General features: G+C 36.7%; 1 protein-coding gene and 1 long non-coding RNA gene across 2 annotated transcripts in view; both read left to right on the forward strand.

Annotated features, from left to right (window-relative positions):
* Positions 1–222, forward strand: part of LOC138817611 (uncharacterized) — a 105,443-nt gene extending 105,221 nt beyond the window's left edge. Inside the window, exon 3 of the long non-coding RNA XR_011368903.1 lies at positions 161–222. This is a non-coding gene — a long non-coding RNA (uncharacterized lncRNA). The remainder of the gene's footprint in view (positions 1–160) is intronic.
* LOC138817017 (uncharacterized) overlaps positions 1–12,960 on the forward strand; it is a 136,278-nt gene extending 123,318 nt beyond the window's left edge. Inside the window, exons 4-5 of the mRNA XM_070007380.1 lie at positions 1,520–1,600; positions 12,935–12,960. Coding sequence (XP_069863481.1) covers positions 1,520–1,561 — 42 coding nt within the window. The 3' untranslated portion in view covers positions 1,562–1,600; positions 12,935–12,960. The remainder of the gene's footprint in view (positions 1–1,519; positions 1,601–12,934) is intronic.
* Positions 12,961–15,852: the final 2,892 nt, after the last annotated feature.

The raw sequence follows: 15,852 nt of genomic DNA on the forward strand, positions 1-15,852 counted from the left end.
AGCTGTACCGGTGACTCAGGTCAGCTGAGGACATGGGAAATACTGTGTTTCCTAATGAGCCACTGTGTAAAGAGTGCTTTGTAAAGTGTCCGGGCTCTGGGAGTAAGTGGTATACTATCACTATTGTTAGGACTTACCCCTTCCCCTTCTTATTTTACAGGTTACTGAAACACAGAAGACAAAAAGGGGTTTGCCCAAGTACATAGAGCAAGGCTGTGGGAGAGCCAGTCTGGAATTTTCTCTCTCAATGACTAGCTTTATAAACAATATCTGTATTATTATTTTAAATGTCCAAATATTAAAAAAGACACCCTAAAAAGGATTTACTTACAAAATGAAGAAAATAAAAATCACCTCATAATGACACATTGTCATGTGACCTTTCGGTATTGTTTTCCCCCTGCACCATTGTCATTACTTTCACCACTGTCAACACCACACCACCAAGCTCTTTGGCATCGACTCTGAACCTTTATGAAAAAACTATACCTGAAACGTGAACAATAAAACCTAGGTTATTGTGAGGGCTCAATAACATTTGATCTACATTTTAGTATATCACTACCACTGACACATAGTTCCTTCTTAGTACCAAATTCCAACTTAGACATTTTATATGTTTTGCTAGTAACTCACACAATCTTCCTAACAATCCCACTCACAGCTACTATTATTCTCTTGTTAGAGATGAAAGAACTAAACCTTGGAGAAGCAGTGCTGTTAAGTTACTAGGATTTTACCTATATATGCTAATCTGGTAATAATGATTTTAACAAGTCTGCTATACATATACATGTTTAAAAGTAAAGCTGGATGCAGATAACAAACATCTTTTTATGCTTTTAAAATAATTTTTATTGAGATTAAGTAATTATATAAATTTCACAAATTTCACAGTATTGTGAGATAGTGATACTTAAAGTCACAAACACATTTTAACCTTCACAAGGCAAATTGTCATTATCATGTCTATAATGTTTGTGAATTCTGTAAGCTTTGACAATATAACTATTATCTTTTTATGTTTATGGTGCTCTGTTTTTTACTTCATAACACATCTCAATTTCTTAGGAAGCTTTTGAAATGTTTTAAAGATTGAAATAATGCACTTTAAATGTATCGATCACACGCAAGTTAACAAATCTCAAGTTACTAGAGATAGGTTTAAGCTACTCTTCTATGGGGTAGATGAAGGCAGAGGTGGAGGTTAGGTGGTAAAGGTTGTTCCAAAAGTATATTATATTTTATAGCCAAACTTATGGGAGAAGTGACAGCAGATAGCAGTTCAGCAGTTTGCACTGAGCGGTGATGGGTGGAGAGGCCAGCGATGAAGCTGAGAGAGCCAGAAAGGGTGGGTGCTGCTGCTGGAATGGCAGCAATGAGAAAGTAGATTTTTAAAAAAGAAAAACAGAGGCTTACTTAGCTTGGAGAAGAATAGAGTCAGAGGAATGTGAATACCCATGACATTTCAAAAGGTTGTTATTCGACAAAGTGAATAGATTTACCTGTGTCATTCTAGAGGACAGACCTGAGAAAAATGGATCCACGTAGAGTGAAGTAGACTGAAGAACCAAATGAAGAAGAATCAGCGACAATGACAGTGAGCTCTACTTCTACAATTGCATAGTTTCTGGACACTATAGATAAATGTGCAAGAAGAGGCTAAATAGTTATTCACCTGGGAATGATTGTAGGGAAAAATATAGCAAAGTGTGGGACAATAAGTATTATATTCATTTTCATCATAAAATAAATATGTATCATATGCATTCATAAATGCACCAAATTGAGAAACACTTGCATTGCATAATCCATTTAATTTTTAATGAGCCTATATTACTTATATAATTTAGAACAACTCAAACAGTGAAAATATTTTTAATTTAGTAAAAGCTTGAGAAGGGTAACTTTTCCCCCCTGAGGTCATGACTAAGAGACAAGATGTGAAGCTATCTCTGTCTGATTTAAATCCTGGTTTTTGCCCAGAAAAACATAATCCCGCATTTGGGGGGATTAAGGAATTATTATTATTATTTTTATTTAAAATTTTTTTTTGGGTCCAGTTGTGGGGCCTGAAGTCTGGGCCTGGGTGCTGTCCCTCAGCTCTTCAGCTCAAGGCTAGCGCTCTACCACTTGAGCCACAGCGCCACTTCCGGCTTTTTTCTTTTTGCTTATGTGGTGCTGAGGAATCGAACCCAGGGCCTCGTGCATGCAAGGCTAGAGCTCTACCACTGAGCCACCTTCCCAGCCCCGGGATTAAGGAATTAAAAGATGATGGAAAGACAAAAATCTAAGTACAGAATGCAAAGTTGTAGGAGACTCAAAAAAGCAAACATCTTATTGCCACTAGAAAATGACAAGAGAGGACAGTTAAATCAGTTGCAACTGAATTGTGTCAAAAACAGAGTTCTTGGAGAATGAGCAGCCAGGGTGTGGCCATTCTGTCAGGCAGCAGATGGGAAATCAAGATAGAGTTATTCATAGCAGCCCCCCCTCTACTTTAGAATCCTTTGAAACAAATGAGAATGAAGAAATGTTATGCTTATTCTTTCCACTTTTAAAATATTTTACATTATGATGATTATTAATCATATAACAATTTTGTTTTTTCGGAAACTTTATTTCCTCTTTTACGTCTCTAGTTTAGCTTTAAGTCACATCTTTTATGTGGGACTTGAAATATTCCTAGCTCCTTGGGCACAGAGTGGAGTCGAACCCTGTCACTAAGAAGTGGTCTTAGCTAATTGAGAATCTGATACCATTATTTACACAGTAAGTGTGGTCATCCCCCAAGAGAGAGAGTGAGGTGTTTTATGACCATAGGCTTTATGAGTTGTAGCCATAAAATAATCAACCTTTGAAGGCAAACATACCATAATGTCTACATCGAAATGGGAATTATCCTGCAGAGCTGTGACCTTGGGAAATTTTTTAAACATGCTGGCTTTAAATGTATTTAAGTTCTTAGAAACATTCTTCAGTGATAGCCCACTCCTTCAAGACACACAGATTATTTTCACATCTTACTTCTCATTCTTAGCCTAAACCATTTCATCTTGCTTGAGAACCTATGCTGAGGATATACATATTGCAAGAGTGTTTTTTCTTTGGTTCAACCAATATGATTCAAGCCCTTTGTTTTATAGATAGGCTCACAAGCGAACAAGTTGTGGTGAATACCTGTTATGCCAGCACTCAGGAGGCAGAAGCAGGAAGAACATGAGTTCTAGGCTACATGGGACAATGTAGCATAACCTTGTCTCAAACAAACAAAATAACAGGAAAACACCACAAACATGTGTAAAGTTATATTATCCGTAAAGATCTTCCAGATATACTGTTAAGTGTAAAAGCCAGTTTTTAAAATAGACATTTCTCTTTTATACCCTACCCATAGATAATTCAGAAAATCTATTTGTGTAAATATCAAGAGAGCTACATAAGAAAGTATGATAGTAGTTGCCTGTAGAAAACAAAATAGAGGTGGAATATATCTGATAACCGTTTATTATACATGCTTTAATGTTATTTTTTTTTGTCGGTTGTGTGGCTTGAACTCTGGGCTTTGGCGCTGTCCGTGTGTTCATCAGCTCACGGCGAGCGCTTTACCACTTAGCCACAGCATCAGTTCCTTAATGTTATTTTTTTTAAACCCACCAGTTCATCTATTATTTCCAAATTAGTGAACATTTAAAAAAGTAAAACATACAGTGAGTGAATGTATAACTGGAGGTGCAGTTGGGAACAAGCTTCAGTCTTTTTACATAGGGAGGAGCTGAGTTGAGCAACGCCATCCTCCCTGGGTATGCTCGGATGGGCAGAGTGCGTGCTGTGGTTTACTAAGAACAGTAATCAAATCAGAGGGGGTATTGTTGGCAGTGAAGTATGAAGCCTAGAAGAATGATATTTTGCCTCTTACACTGTTTGATCTTTTTCACCTGAAAACTAAATGAGATTCTGCATGTTTGACTTTCATCAGTTATTCGCTTGGTGAGAAAGTGTGGGGAAATATTTTCTTTATGGTTGATAAGAAATGTACTCATTACCTTGCTCATGTAACTGTTACCCCTCTGTACAGTATGTTCACAATAAAAAACTTATTTAAAAAAGTAAATACAAGCATGAGTATGCATGGCTTAGAAATTCATGAGAAAGTATTTAATTCACTAAATTGCCAAGATACTGGGTTTATAAGAGTTGTTTTTTTTTTTCCTTTTGGTTTTGACATGGTTTTTACTTTATATCCCAGGCTGGTCTTAAGATCTTCCTACATCAGCCTCTGTTGGGATAATTGTAATGAACCACCAGGTAGAGACCTGATTTCAGGTGATATGGAGGGATATTAATATGGCCAATAGACAGCAGAGAATAAAGCAGGGGAGACCCAAGTATTCCTCTGGTCAGTGCCTAGGCTGTGAGCCCAACTACGGCATTATTAGACAAACTGGAGAGAAATAGGCACATGGCTGATTGAATGAGTTAAGCAGTACCATGGAAGGAGAAAAGGGAGGATGAAATATTTCTAGAGGTTCTTAGAATTAGAGAAGCTTCAGCTTCACCTTCACTGGCTGGGTTGAAAATAAAGAACTTCTTAGTTATACAAGCTACATTCCTTTTCCTTATTCTTCATAATTACTTTCTCTATTATTTTACCTCAGACATTAAATATTGCTTACCCTGTAGTCAGGCTTTCCTTTCCAGTTACAAGACTAAGCCAAAGTTTCATGAGTAGATATGATTCAAAGAGAAATATAAGGATTTCCAGAAGTCCCTGGGTTTTGCTACTGTCTTCCTACCTCAAAGTCTATCTGAAATTACTGCCAATCAAAGATGCTGTTCTCAGGGTATATCAGAATACATTTTTGGAAGCGAAAGGCTTTCCTGTCTAGTTTCTGGCTCCTACTTTCATGTGTATCACATTTGGAGCTGAGCTGACTTTTCAGACAGATGCCTGAGCTCTTTTATCTGTAATAAATAATGGTGCTAACATCAATGTGTGTTTACTGTGTAACAGATTCCACCAGTGGGTGTGGTATGAAGTTGAGTGTTTGTGGACTGTGTTGCTTCTGCCATTGTCTGCAGCATTTCCTCCCTTGTCTTGGACGTTCATAGTTTCTCAGGCAGAGGCAGTTTTAGATCCAGATAAATGTCTGGGTTTTCTTACTCTAAGGAGGAGACCAGAGGTGTTTGGTAGTGGTAGAAGAGTGATAGCTGTAGAGTTATCTTTTTGTCAAGGATTCCATTATGGGGAAGTCTGTCCTTTATTTATGGGTTTTTTAAAAATTCAACTGGTGCAACTGTTCTCATCATGTGAATAATTTTCTTGTTAAGATGAAGTTAGGAAAACAATATCCAATTAAGAAACTGTAAGTATGTAAAGGAAAATGAGGATTTGGATATTGAGGTAGGTTTATGAATAGATGACATGCAACAGCAGACAGTTTGGCTTTGATCAGCATGGAAACAACAAGATAATCTTTTCCTGCTAAATCAGTAGAGCCCTGGTGTCTGTTCTGCTCTGGGACTGACTGCGAGTAGGAGTCCATAAATAAAGAGAACTATTTTACATAAGTGTTTTAAACTCCATCTTGTGGTAAAAGGCCTGAAAGTTGTCCTAGCCACAATGTATTTGTAAGAGGTGGTGCCCTCAAATAGGATTAGAGTCTGTTCTGTGCACCTGCTGTCATGGGGACTGTTCTCTGCAAATGTTTAGTATTAAAACAGTTTAGGGATGGGAAGGGGAAACAAAGGAGGAGGCAACAATGCTTGATAAGAAATGTACTCATTATCTTGCCCATGTAATTGTAACTCCTCTGTATGGTATTTTCACAATAAAAAAAACAGTGTACTTGATACTCATTAACAGAAATTGGAATCAACTTTGAGAAAAATTCAATCTAATTGATGGGAGAAGATATATATTCACCTGTAGCACAGTTACATTCTCTGTAGTGAAGTTTTGATAGTTCAAATGTTTTTTTTTTTCTATTGCAATCCATTAGGGTCGTGGTAAATGTACTCTGAGCAATGCTTGGTCTGTCTGAGTGCTTCTTCCTGTGTTCTTGGCTTTGAGTCACCTACTGATCTCTGTACGTGTCAGAGCACTGGCTCACATCCTGCACAGATTTTTATTAGCTTCCCCTTTTTAATCAATGCTTTTTTACACTTAAAGAAATTCTATGTCCTGCATTTCTTCACAGACTAGTGTTGAAACAGCACTGATATATACTGTACAGCCTTTTTTTTCTTTCTTATCTTTGATCTCTCCAGATAAGTGGTATGCTAGAGGTGTAATTCCTTTCCTAGTTAGGAATGATTTGTACATTGTCATGGCTAAAATGTCTGTACAAGACTAGGTCTATAGTGGGAAGGGCTTGGGGCACCTGTAGCAGTTGACTTTCAAGAGTCACTCAATGCTTGAAGCCTTTCGATATGTTCCTGAGTTGGACACTGCCTACATGATTTCTTATCCTTACTGAATACAGTACCCTTGCTATTTAGCAAAGAGTTGGCTGACTTTTTGATCATATACTTGTGTGGTCGTACATGATGGCAAACATATACAGTGTGTGGCTGATAAAAAAGAAAAGCAAAGTTTTGAAGTATAGTGGGAGAAGAATCAACATTATTCATGAAAAGGTGGTATGATGTTTCTAAAGGTTGGATTCATGTAGAAAATTTATCTAGCAATTTCCTATAATCTCTCATTTAATTTTAAACAATATTACAAGAGAGATGGTTTATGTTAGTGATGTGGCTACTGAGTTTCTGAAATGTAAAGTAACTTGTCAGGGTTACAGTACAGGGCCCCATGCCTGGTGTGTGACATCTGAGATCACAAGTCACGGCTTCAGGTAATTTTCAGTTATTTGTCACATTAAATTTATAATCCTTCTCTTACCATAGTAAAAACAGTAGAAATGCCATAGCACAATTATTTGTAGTGATATTTGGGCGAGGTCATTTGATTTACATTCAAACATTTCTGTATATTATTTCCTTCCTCAAAATCAGAGTAATTTTAACATCTGAAGAAAAGTACACTGATCCCTACTTACTAAAGTGAGATATGAGTTCACATATTTAGTTAATGTTCATGCCTATCATTTGTTAAGCTTTAGAGAGTAGAGATTTAAACTTATTTGAAAAATCCATTCCCCAAGGACAAGGCATACTTGGATAACATTTTCCAAAGCCAGACCTTCTGAAGGAGAGAGTGGAAATGAGAATCCAAGAGTGTGCTGTCTTTTCTGACATCCTATGTACTAAAAGCAGGGATGGTTTCTTTGTCTACCAGTAGTTTTTTTTAAAATAATGCACAGGAGTTTTGGATGCACCAAGCTGTTGCTGTTTTGAAAAACTAAAAACTGCCCAGCTGTATCTAAATCACAGGAAGGAAGGAAATGCACATGCATTGCACATCTATTATTTGCTACAAACATCCGTCTGTAATAACTGTGTGATGCTGATGTCAACTTTACAGGAGAGAAAAAGTCAGAGAAATTAGTAATTTTCCCCTAATTGTTCAAGCATTAGGATTTGATTCTTCTCCAAACCAAAAACTTTATGTTACTTCCATCTAGCTTGAAAACTTCCATGAGAAAATGATGCATTCCCTCTCTGTAGAAATCCATACTAAAAACAAACTTCCTCTTCCTCTCATGATCTTCCCAAAGGTTGAAAAGAGGTACTGTGGAAAATGATGCCTTAAATACTCTGAAATCAATAGTTTCTGTGATTGTCTCTCGATCACATGCAAGTTTGTTTGTTTTTGTGGTGGCAAGGATTTCTTTGCTATAATGCCAAAAGAATTATTAATAAAAGTAGAAAGGATGAGTTTATGTAACATTCAAATGCTTGGTGTATCAAAGTGAGAGAGTAAGCTTTCAAATTGAAAGGTTAACACAGAATGAAAGAAAATACCTGTAACTCCTATATCTCCTACAAAGTTCTTACTCAGACTAGATAAACATATTTTATGATGGAATATTTCAAGAATAAAAGTATACTATTTTCATAGTATAATGAAAAATTGTACCTAGCCCTTGCTTGGATAATTTATTATTTAATTTTATGCTCTGAATAGTACTGGCTGAAATTATGGCTTATCTGTACTTGGTAGTATATACATAATAGACTTTTACTAATACTTTTTACTCTTTAAAGCCTAGTTCTTACCCCAGTACAAAATGGAATAGATATTTTTCCTTCTAAGCCTTAATGGATTATCAGCAGTCATATTTTAAAAAGTACATGTAGGAGAGATTTCAATATATTACTATCAAAGTAAGATAAATTAGAGATATAAATATTTCACCTTGGAAATAAAGCAAAGTTAGAAGATTAGGAACATGATATCTAAAGACCATTGGAAGACATTCTGTTCCCATGAGTGCACTGTGCTGGTTTGATTGAAAGTTGGCAAGGGCAAGGAAAGGGCATAAACATCAGAATGACCACTGGATTTCCTGACAAACACAATTGTCCTTTGCTACATAGACTGTCTGCTCTGTATCATAGCTCATCTATTCTGAGAGGAATGAAGACTGAAGGAAAGATATTTGGTATGCTGTCACATTGTGATTATTGACCTAAGTGTTTGGGAGCAGGAGCATAGATTACAAAAGATGAGAGATAATAAAATATTACATCCGACTTTGGGATCTATTGTTGTATTTACATTTGTCAAGGGAGTGGGTTACTCTCACCATTCTTTTTTTTTTTTTTTTTTTTTTTGTCTGGTCATGGAGCTTGAACTCTGGGCCTGGGCGCTGTCCCTCAGCTCAAGGCTAGCACTCTACCACTTGAGCCACAGCGCCACTTCCGGCTTTTTTCTTTTTGCTTATGTGGTGCTGAGGAATCAATCCCAGGGCCTCATGCATGCAAGGCAAGTGCTCTACCACTGAGCCACCTTCCCAGCCCCTCACCATTCTTTTTTGAAGACACCATTTGTTTCAGAAATCCATGGAGCTGATTTCTTATTCTACTAAACTTCAGCTTGTCTGTATTTATGCATCCTATGCAATCACGGAAAGAATAAAAAGCCTGAACTTGTCCATAAGTTCAGAATTCTATGCTAAAACAATCAGTTTTGTACCTAACTTGTATAGACCTAGTATCATCTGAAGACTAAAATCAGATCACTGGACTTCTACTGTGAAATCTTTATCTTGAATCATCTGGAGCTTTTTTACTTCCATTTACTTACTTACTTACTTACTTATTATTCATTCATTCATTCATTCATTCATTCTCCTCCTATGGCTTGAACTCTGGGCCTGGTGCTGTCCCTGAGCTCTTCAGCTCAAGGCAAGTGCTCTACCATTTGAGACACAGCTCCACTTCTGGCTTTCTCTGTGACTAATTGGAGATAAGAGTCTCACTGACTTTTGTGCCCAGGCTGACTTCAAACCATGATTCTCAGATCTCAGCTTCCTGAGTAGCTAGGATTACAAGTATGAACTAGTGGCGTCTGGCTTGTTTTTTGTTTTTATTTTTTGCTAAATGTATGTGAATTGCCAGATAATTTATTCTTGTTTTTATCAAACACTGCAGTCATATTTCCAAAGCAAAACAAAATATAAAATAAATTACCTTTGCATTTCATTGACAGAATGGCTTCTGTGTTAGTGATATGATATGTAATGGAAATAAGACTAGTATTTATTGAGTACTTATTCTGAGCCAGAATTGTATTTAGTGCTTTTCTTGGATTAACAAGAATACCCTTATTAAATAAATGATGTTATATGACTCAATTCATAGATGGTGCACTGAAGTATTGGCTAACTAGATTCACAGTAGAAAGAAGAGAGTACACAATGAATGACTCCAGAATCCAAGCTTTTACATAGAGACAGAGCAACTGTTGAACACAGCTCCAAGACATAGCAGGAACATTATATGAGACGCTTCAGTGCTAAAGTGGAGTAAGTCTGAACAAGGCTGAATTGAGATAATCAGGGCATACTCATTGGCAAGATCAGGGAGAAGGAAGCCAAGGATCTACTTAATAACAAAATAAAAAATGTGACTAAAATTCTTTTTTCTTGAAATCTTATTTGAATGGACATTGGCATGCATATAAAGATTATAACTAAGAGGTGAAGAATAGCTTCCTAGCAAGTGCAAATCCTAAGTTCAAAGCCCAGAACTGTTTTTATTTTAAATATTGTAACCTTGAACATATAAAGATGTCTTTCACAATTCGTTTTTTGACATTTTATAATTTAACATGTATTTGACACACTTGATAAAAAGGTTTATTTGTTGTGGGTTTATTAGAGTAGATAACATCACTTATTTGAAGGTTCATTTTTATTTTGGTACTCGGAAACTTGCTAGCAAGATAAAACATATTTAAACAATCTAAATAGAGAAGGAATAATCTGTGCTTATAGCAAGTGTCGTATAGACTTGTATTCAGGATTAGTTCATATTTTGAAATATATTCTAAAATATAAAAACTACCACTTTTAAAATCACTTTACAAACTCTTTAATAATATTTGTTTATCTTTCAAAGTTATGGTCTTTTCCATTGGGGACACTTTTTTTAGTGGTTAAATCTTCTGATCATATGAATTATTTTCATGTTTCATCATTGTCATGTAAACATTTTACTTCAAAGAAAAATTGTTATAAATTTTTAGTTCTTTTAGAGTTTAAGAATCTGTTTCCTATTTTGTTAAGACAGAGAAACATTGATTATAAATAAAGAACATTCTACAGTTCAAAAGAAAATTAAAGATCCTCATATTTCTTTATTAGATAGCACAGAAACTGCTGCAGGAAATTTTCAACATTATTCACCTCATGACAGCATGTGGTCTGTATAAAGGACAAATGAAAGTTTTTGCAGGAATAAGAATGCCATATTTACCCAACTAGCCAATCACTGTACACAAATATTTGTGTTACTGAGGATTATTTGATTTTTATCAAAGCAAATTGAATTGGAAACATAGCATGTATTATTAAGCCATTGGTGTTTATTGTCTAATTCTTTTTCCCATAGAAACTTCTCTTCACTAAAAAGCACTAAGTCATCAGTTAGACATACCATGTAATGATTCTTATCATATCTAGACAAAATAAAAACCTTTTAAGAAGTTACTTTACAAGACAACGGCATAACTTTCCTCAGAGGAACTTGTTAAACAAACAATGATTATTAAAGAGATTGGGTCAATCTTTTACAGTAGTTTAACAACAACAATTCCAAGATGTCTAGCCCATTCCACATTCCATGTGACTAACTGTGGTATCCAGAGCATGGAAAAAAAATGTAGGCAACTCACAGTAGCTTTTTTTTTTTTTTTTTAAAAAGGCTTTTATGGGCACTCACGTTTAAGGAAAGTGATAGAAGTAGGTTAACAAGGGAAGTCTTCAAGATGTCCCCAGTGTTAATTGTATAAATGGTTCATTTGTATGTGATAATTGTTTAAAGATGCCCAAAATTAAAACGGTGAAGATTTAGTGCCTATAAGTCTTGAAGTTGATAAAGGCATATGTATGTCCTAATTAGAGACATAGAGATTTATTGTATTCTATGAGATTGACTTGGAGCTTTACACAAGTTTCCAATAAAGGCTATGTATAGCTAGCTGTCATGTGTTCACACTAACAGCTGTGCAATGTTTACATTTTTGCCAAGATAAGAGTAGAAACAAACAGAAGAAAGATTTAAAGTGAGAAGTAGAGAGAAGAGAAAGGGAGGATAGCTGTTGAATCAAACAAAGGATTGTGGGTGGTCTCTGTTTAGTTTTGTAGTTGTTAATTAAGGTCTATAAGAGAGATGCTCTCATAATATTCAGCTCATAAAAGTCAAGTAGGAAGAGCAGGGAGGAGACCAATTGATACTCTTTGTTTCTTATAAATAGGTATGGAATCCAGATGTATGGTGCTTGGTAAATAACCCAAGGTAACAGATTTAGAATAAATTGTTGGTAACTCATGTAAAGAATCTAAGTAATGGAACTAGGGGGCTGGGCACTAATGCTAACAGTTGACCAAGGTAAGGGTTTCTATACTTCCTGTTTTGAATCTCAGTTTATGAGAATGTTTTAGAAGGACTGAACCACAGATACTTCCCCTCCCTCATTTATTAGACACCTGCTATTTGTTAGGCTATTAGTGAACCGGATTTATTTAGTAATGAAGACATAATATACCAATAGATGAAGACATGAACACATAATTTTAGAAGGAAATAAACAGGGCAATATATCTGTGAATCTGGGGAAACTATGTCAGGTAGGATGGCAAACAGGTTTATCCAAGGATGTGATGTTTGAAAATAAAAATTATGTAGAGTAACTGAGGAGCTTCAAGAACACAGTCTTGGCCAAGGAAAGGATAAAGGAAAGGGTGGGAGTTGAGACGGGCCTTGACCTTGGTTCAAGGTTCAAAAATGAAATGATTCAGAGAATGTACAGCAAAGGAGAGTGGTCTGAGATGGATAGGGAAGTTGGTAAGAATCAGATTTTTCAGTGGGGGGGGGGCGCAAAAGTCAAGGCTACAAGGAGAGGCTAAGGCATATTCTAAGCACAGATAGGAGATAATGCTCTGCTTTGTTTTCAATAGGTGTAAGTTGAAAAGCAGATTTCACAGGCTGAAAATTCTGCCTGACATGTCCAAACTAATGTCTGTGAAGAGTTCTAAAGCAGCAGCAGAACATCAGTGCTGGATCAGGATGCATGCTAGTTTTCCAAGAGCCCAGGTTTAAAAAGCAGCTTCAGGGAAAAGAATGGTTGGGGGTAGCAGCCAGAGGATTTTCTCTTTGGCTGATGAAATTGTTCTGCAATGGGCATAGGAGGAAGGTAGTGAGTCACTCTCTGTGGGCTGGTTTGAAACAGAGCATAGTGTGGGTGAGGTGGGGAGGGTTTTGAATAACAAGATGAAAGAAACATAAAACCCCATCCTTTCTTCCACAGAGTGAGCAAGGTCATAGGACCCGGAGGAAACCTTTACTTGGTTAATACTATATTATGCTGTTCCTTTGAATTTTAAAAGTAAGTATGAAAATTTGTTAGCAACCTTTTTGTGTGTATAACCAAATAATAATAGCAGTATCTTGACCTGTGATGGGTTGGGATGGGCTCTGAAAAGATTCATCAACATCCTAATTCCCAGTATCTCAGAATATGATCTTATTTGGATAAAGAGCCAGTGCAGATGCTACTAGTTAAATTAAGATGAGATTATATTAGGGTACATGGCTGCTTAATTCAAATATGGTCTTCAAGAAAAGGAAATTTGTACAAGAGTTACATGTAGCGGGCAAATGGACACATGAAGACACATACACACGAGGATATTGCCTTGTGATGTTGGAGGCAAGAGGAGTGGGATTGGTATATTTATAAGGTAAGTCAAATCAAGGATTGACAGCCATTGCCAGAATATAGAAAGAGGCATGGAACAGATTCTTCCTCAGAGCCAATACAAAGTCAATACTGGTTCATAAGAACCAATACTAGCAATGCCTTAATATCAGACTTTTAGCTTTAAGCACATGATTTGTGGTACTCGGTTTAGTTTCTATTCACTTGTGGGAACTAAAGCCATCCTTGCCTTATTGTTTTCCATTGTTCTCCCTTATAAACTATGGTCTGTGAAAACCAAGTTATTTTTCCAGCCACTATGCTCTTTGTGCCAGAAACTTCCTGCCTACTTTATTTGTTGCCAAGTACCAATTTATAATAATCTAAAACATGTTTTATTATAAAAATTTTCAAGCATGCAATGGATACCAAATCTTTTTTTTCTCTCATTAGTTCTTTCCCTCCCTCCCTTCCTCCTTCCCTTCCTTCCTCCCTTCCTCCTTCCTTACTTCCCTCTCTTCCTTCCTTCCTTCCTTCCTTCCTTCCTTCCTTCCTTCCTTCCTTCCTTCCTTCCTTCCTTCCTTCCTTCCTTCCTTCCTTCCATTTTTGCTAATACTGGGGCTGGAAGTCTGGGCCTCTAGAGAGACTCTTACCTCCTCATGGCTAGGTTTCCTCCATTTGACCTTGAGCCACACCTCCAATTCCAATGTTAACTCTTTAAACATCTGGATTGGTCAGATGGCAACTCATTTGCCATGTCTGCTTCAAATATCTTCTTTTCATTTAAAAAAGTATCTAGTTCTTCTCCATATTACCCAAGATGATTTATTAACCTACTTTCACAGTATTTTTTCACACAATGTCTAGCAATGAGCGTATCGTATTTTAATTGTAGCATCATTTTATCTATAAGAGAAGAAAGCAACTTGCTTGTTTTCTGTCATGACCTGCTGCCTATGCAATGCCTTTCTCTTGGTCAGACTGAACTTTGGTTTAATGATGTCTACATAACACCATCTGACCATCTGGACCATCTGGCACTGGCAGGATTACAATTGTTCTATTTTCCCCTAGAAGTTGATACTTCATGAATTTCATTTGTTTAAGTGGTAATTTATTACTTTTCCCACAATTATTCATCCCCTCCTTGTTCTTGCCTTGGCATACTGTTGATAGTCTATTTTTCTGCTTTCCTGCTCTTGGGCTTGATCATGTATTGACTAAATCAGGCAGAAATGACATCATGCTTATTCTAGGCTGTTGATTTAGGAGACTCGTGGTTTTCTGCTGTCTTCTTTGTGTCCCTGTCATTCACTCTGAAAAAGTACCTTGGTAGCTGGTTTCAGAATGAAGAAAAACTAGGAGCCAACCTGAACCTAACCAGAAGGCTATTACTGTCTAGCAGAATTATGGTGAATTTGCGGACTTGTGAGAACAATTAATGTAGGACTGGGATGTAGCTAGCCTTATAAGGCTCTGGCTTGATCCTCAGCCCTGCCCAAAAAAGCAAACAATAATAAAACAAAAAAGAAAGCCAGGCGCTGTTGGCTCAGGCCTGTAATCATAGGTACTCTGGAGGCTAAGAGCTAAGGATTGCAGTTCAAAGCCAGCCCCAGCAGGAAAGTTTGTGTGACTCTTATCTCCAATTAATCACAGAAAAAGCTAGAAGTGGCATAGTGGTCCAAGTAGTAGAGTACTAGCCTTGAGCAAAAGGAGCCCAGGGACAGCAACAGGACCAGTGGAGGGGTGGGGTTGGGGTGAGAGAGAGGAGAGAGAGAGGAGACAGAGGAGAAAGAGAGAGGAAAGGAAGAGGAGAGAGAGGAGAGAGAGAGGGAGGCTTGTTGACATTAATTACTGAGATTTGGGGTGACAGTTACATAGCTTTATCATAATAGAAATTTCACTAATACACCTAGACAATTGATGATAGAGCCCAAACTACCAGAACACACACCACCTGAATATAATCCAGTGTCTTTTCAAATAAATCATTCTTATTTAATTCCACTTAATAGTCAACAAGTACTTATCACATATTCACTATGAAAAAATAGCACAACACAAACCAAACAATTGATTCTGATATATGAAATCAGAACATTTCTAGTGTGAAAAACAGGTAAGAACAAGTATTTTAAATGATAGAAAAGGGCTTGTCTCTTAGAAATAGTACAAACGTGCTTCTGAGGGAGAATAGTGGGTGAGATGAAGGAAAGGAGATGTAGCCACGTTAAGATCTGTGGGGACAAGGCTATATTAGTGATGGCAAAGCAGTGTTGGTGCTTCAAGAAAAGAAGTCAGTTTCTGTCTTGTGGAATAGTCTCAGATAATAGTTTCATTTTTCTCTTATTTATGTAATGTCAGAGCAACTGTGTGCCCTCCTAGCTGTTCTTAGTTTACATCCTGTGTGTTCAGAATGTTAGTGGGTTGTTTGGTTAAGTTCCTAGAGAAAGACTGAAAAGGAGGCTTCATTTGCCTTTTCCATAGAGAACAGTTATATACTCAGAACAACAACAAACTTAATCCCT

The sequence above is a fragment of the Dipodomys merriami genome, unplaced genomic scaffold (genome assembly GCF_024711535.1).
Source record: "Dipodomys merriami isolate MVZ:Mamm:240054 unplaced genomic scaffold, mDipMer1.0.p SCAF_11, whole genome shotgun sequence".
Taxonomy (NCBI): domain Eukaryota; kingdom Metazoa; phylum Chordata; class Mammalia; order Rodentia; family Heteromyidae; genus Dipodomys; species Dipodomys merriami.